General features: G+C 44.1%; 1 protein-coding gene across 1 annotated transcript in view; it reads right to left on the bottom strand.

The window, feature by feature from the left end:
* Window positions 1-5,000, bottom strand: part of LOC134460363 (contactin-associated protein-like 5) — a 185,956-nt gene that overhangs the window by 38,842 nt on the left and 142,114 nt on the right. The window contains exon 9 of the mRNA XM_063212796.1: window positions 1,250-1,393. Coding sequence (XP_063068866.1) covers window positions 1,250-1,393 — 144 coding nt within the window. The remainder of the gene's footprint in view (window positions 1-1,249; window positions 1,394-5,000) is intronic.

Raw genomic sequence — 5,000 nt, 5'->3', positions numbered from 1 at the left:
GAATTGATCAGTGGAAATTGCAGCAGTCAGATAAACAAATAAGACTAACATTGCAGATACTCATCTATTTAATAGTCCTGTCTTTGGTTTGTCTGCTTCATATCGACATGATAATGTGTGCTAATGGCTGAGATAATCACAAGTCAAGAACGAGTTGGCTTCACATAGAGCGGTGCCGAATCACAGGGATTATTGCACTTCTTCTGAACAGGATGCTAACAAATGATTCACAAGGTTGCACACAAAAACAGGATGTGTTTCCGTGAGTAGGGAGGCTGAACCTGTGGACAGGATGCTGTGAGGAGCAGGGGTATAGTGAAATGTTGTTATATTGTGTGTTACTTGCAAAAATAGCATGCTTCTTATTGCTACAGCGGTTGGAATTGGAAAGTTGGTTGGAACTCAGACGCTAAAAAAAACCTTGGGAGTGCTGGTCGTCAAGGAGTGCTACTTTACTACTTCTTAGTGCTACCTAATTGCCTGAATTTTCTCTTTGTTATAGGGACTTGGGAATAAGTCCGTGTTTAAGCTCTGAATAAGACAGTAGTCGTAACGTGTCAGCTCGCTTTATTAATGGCTTTTTAACTTTACCAGCAGTGTACCTTTGATATCTTTGGCAAGACTACACAGTCTACACAGACTACACAGACTACACAGTCACTACTGAAGTTGAGTTTTCCCATATCTTAAAGTTGGTTGGAACTGCAAAAAACAAAAACCCGGAAAGTTGGTTGGAACTGTATGTGAAGGCAAGTTGTTAACGAGTAAGAACTTTGGCTCCGAGTGTAACTGGCGTGGGAACCAAAATTCGTAGCATACTGGTTTGCCTGAAAACAGCTTGAGGGGCTGTGAGGGGATACTAGGGGATCCACAGCAAAACAAAATGAAATTTAGCTAAACACTTTTTCTATTAGTTAAGAACTGCCTTATCTTGGCTGGAATGTAGCGGCATATGTGAGGGGGCTTGTCTTGGTCAGGTTTGGGAACCCCTAGCCTAGATAAAAGTAGCCAGGCCACGCCCTCCTAGTGACGCATGGCGTATGCTTATAGTCAGGCCAAGAGCAATGTAAATATGTTTCTGATCTCCAGAAAAATCGGGAACCCCACCCACTTTTTCGGAAACTAGTCAACCAGTGGCAAACCTAGGGAGGCGGGTCAACCATGCCATTTGGGAAACATTAATTGTTATCCTCTTGGTCAGACCAAGTCTCGAAGAGATGATAATCAGGCTAAGAGGAAAGTGCTTTACCTCCAAACAGGATGGTGTATCCCGGCTCGGCAGGGTCCCGGAGCTCCATGGTGGAAACTGGGTCGTTGTCCAGTGTCAAAGACACTTGCAGACCCCTCACACTGATACTGATGGTGTGCCACTGGCCATCGCTCAAACTCTGACCTGCAGATGTAAAAGAAAACAAGAGTTTTAAATGTCCCTCTACAACCCAGCTCGTTTAGGGGAGCAACATGAAATGGAGACAACAACAAAAGACAAAATTAAGGTTATCTATTCAGGAAACAAATACCAACAATTAAACAATAGTCTCTGGGACGAAACGATGGGTATATGTAAGTAAATGTTGTGTGCAATGTCTGTAATGCATGTGATCAGTCTCAATATGTTAGATGTAGAAAAAAAGAAAGAAAGAAAGAACAGGGTGAAGGTAAAGTAGAGAGAGGAGAGAGAGAAATGAAAAGTGCCAGGATAAGTGAGGACAGAGAGCCTCCTGACCAAAGGCAGAGGAAAGCTTCTATAGCCTCCACCTGTCTGAACACGTGCTCTTCATCACCAATTGACCAATTAACCACCCTGGCATGCTTTAGCCTGGAGGGGGCACAGGGGGTTGTCACATCTTAATTAGCCTACCAACTCCATCTTCAGAATCATGCATATGATATATGAAACCCGAGAACCCAGATGTTTACACAAGAACATACATTGGCAGAATAAGTTATGGCAACCTTTGGACATACTGTACAGTAGCAAATCAATTACCCACGTTGACAACTGACAGACTGTATGTGACCCTTTTGCCACCATATTTTAATGAGGCGTGTAATCTACAACTCCACCTCTGGAGGCCAAAAGGTAAACTGTCATTTACACTGTCTTACAGTAAACTCCTTTAGATGAAGAACCTTTCAATAACTTAACCCATTTTAGCCTAAGGCCCCTGCAAATATCAACTGCCACAGTAAATGCCAAAGCCCATTTTGGGAAAAAGGTGCCTTCTGCTAGCCTGGTAAACCAGCGCCACCCGCTGGACGCCAAAGTTTCAGCTAGCGAGTGGGTCTGGCCTCAGATCTGAGAACGTTTGAACGCTGTGCCCTGAGTCAGGCAAAACCAATCACAACGCAGCGATTTGTTTTGAATTTGTGGAAAGCGGGCGGGGTTTTGAGGGAGTGACGACGAACCTCGCAACACCGTTGGGAAAGCACATCAACGGCAAAGATCACCGATTGGTCAGAGTGCCGGCACGGTTTGAAAAAACAACAGGTTGTTCTCATCAACAATCTTCGGAGGTATCGTTCATCGGGGCCAGACTAAATTACTCCGGTCTCACATTTAGGCTGGTTTATCAGGCTAGCCTTCTGCCTAAATGTCTCAGCCTCCAAAGCACATAATGAGTTGCATTTAAAAGACCCTCCTCTTGCATTACAATGTGTTCATTCGGCTGTAACATATCTAAAATATCTCAAATCTCATGAGTCTGAATGCTGCGTCTGTGTCGTATCAGGCACCTAGGTCAATGCAGTGTATACGCTGTATCCAGCATCAATGGGTTAAACTGTATTAATGAGAAACTTTACATGCACACTTACATAGCTCCTATCTACTACAACTGTGCAGAACCTTGTGCTGTTGCCTGTGTCCGTACAATACTTCACATTGATATTCATACAGTATCTTCTACTGCTACAACTGGAAGCACTATTGCTCACCATTGGGAATGCAATGTCAGGTTTATGTATTGTGCACCATGAATACAGACTTACATAGCACTCCTTGTATCTTGAGCAATTTGAGAATATACGAAGGGTTTATTTGCAAAACGGTGTATCTACAATTTGTGACTCTTGCGTTTTTATTATTGAAAATGACTGTTCAGAGGTCCTGTCACCTATGTGTAAATTCTTGCCATTCAGATATTTTGAGAACATACATTTTCAACCTATATAAAATGCATTTAATGCCAAATAAAAAATGTCAATTTCCCAACATTCTATAAAATGTAGATACACCGTTTTCCGAATAAACCCTCCATACACACTCTACAGTTCTGACTTTACAGTACTCTCATCTTTACACACAACGTAATTCAGCTAAGCATACAACATTCAGACAGTTAGAGAATCCTATATGAGCCCTGAATTAAATATTGCAGAATATCTGTATGGAGCGGAGGAAATGTTGTTGCTGTTAGAGACTATGTCTGCCTTCAAAATACGCTATGTCAGAAGTACAAACTAAATCCTTGTTGGTTAAGTATTCCTTTGGCACTACCATTCATTTCTCGTAAGGTGTGTGTGTGTATGTGTGTGTGTGTGTGTGTGTGTGTGTGTGTGTGTGTGTGTGTGTGTGTGGGCGTGTGTGTGTGCGTCCGTGCATGTACAAAAGGTTGCATGAATACTGTACATGACAGTTGTTTGTGTGTATAAAAGCCATGGTCATGTAAACAGCAAACACTGAACATGAAAAATAGATCCTTTGACTTTGAAGCAGCAACCGTGAAAGCCAATCGCTGCACCCGCCTCTGCCTCTGACTTTAAGCCCAAGTGACATTGATGGACAGCCAAGGAGAAATATGCCTAAATGCACCTGACAGGTACATCAATCCAGGTAAACTTGCCACTGCGCTACCGTACGTGTGAATGCCTGGCCAAGTCTTTCACCAAGGACTCAGATTACACCGCGTGACTCCTGAGACGAATGGAGCTGTGGCTTCAAACCAGAGGGACAAAACAAAACATGCAGTGCTTCCAGGGCCGGATTAAGATGGCCTGGGGCCCCTAGGCTGCAAGTTGATGTGGGGCCCCTCTGAAAGCAAATTTTGTGACAAATTTACATGGACCGTGCTAGGAATTAGGGACAACACGGCTACCAACTGTACTCAACATGACAGATGAATATTTCAAAATTGCATCTTGTCATTATTCTGCAATTTCTCACTTTTGACCAACCGGGGGCCCCATGGCAGGTGGGGGCCCCTAGGCTGCAGCCATATCTAGCCTGTGCATTAATCCGGCCTTGTGTGCCTCGTCTCGACTCACCTCACCACATATAACCTCACTTTGCTCTCTCGCGCTGCACTGCGCTGGCATTTTGGCAATCCCATTTGTTTGTACAGAGCCGGTACGGTAGTGGTGGTGGCAGCGGCACGGTGGCATGAAAGGACTCGAGTCGCGAGTGTTATTTCCATAACCTTCCCTCAACTTTATCTGCACATCTCAAATTGATTTCCCCTGCCACACCGAAGCTCCTTCATAACATGGCGATAGCATCGACACCTTTTGTGTAACACTGCCACAGAGGTGAGCCGTTCGTTGGAGGTTGTTATCATTCATCTTCTCCGTCTGCAACCTGGAGAGTGCTCACAAGCCACACATACACATAGGCCTCCTACACCACACACACTGTATTTGTTTGGCAGCCCGGTGCCTGATATCGGCAAGACATACAGTACAGTCGAGACTTGCGTCTGAAAGTGGTAGGCCACAAGAATGAGAGAGAGAGGAGAGAAAGAAGTGCGGTGGGGGGGAGGAAGAAGAGACATACAGTCGAACTTTTCATTTGAAACTGATAGGCCACAAGAAGGAGAGAGAGAGAGACAGAGAGGGAGGAGTAGGAAGAAGAGAAAAGAATAGCACATTCAGCCAAAACTCTTCAGATTTTTTTTTAAGCCTTAAGGGTAAGATAGTCAAATAACCTCAATATTGAGAGTCAGCCTGACTCGCCCTTTTCTGAATGACTTCATCAAATATTACTTTTGCAGACATCCCAATGG

This window comes from Engraulis encrasicolus, chromosome 12, assembly GCF_034702125.1.
Source record: "Engraulis encrasicolus isolate BLACKSEA-1 chromosome 12, IST_EnEncr_1.0, whole genome shotgun sequence".
NCBI lineage: Eukaryota > Metazoa > Chordata > Actinopteri > Clupeiformes > Engraulidae > Engraulis > Engraulis encrasicolus.
This window is presented reverse-complemented; position numbering and strand designations above follow the sequence as displayed.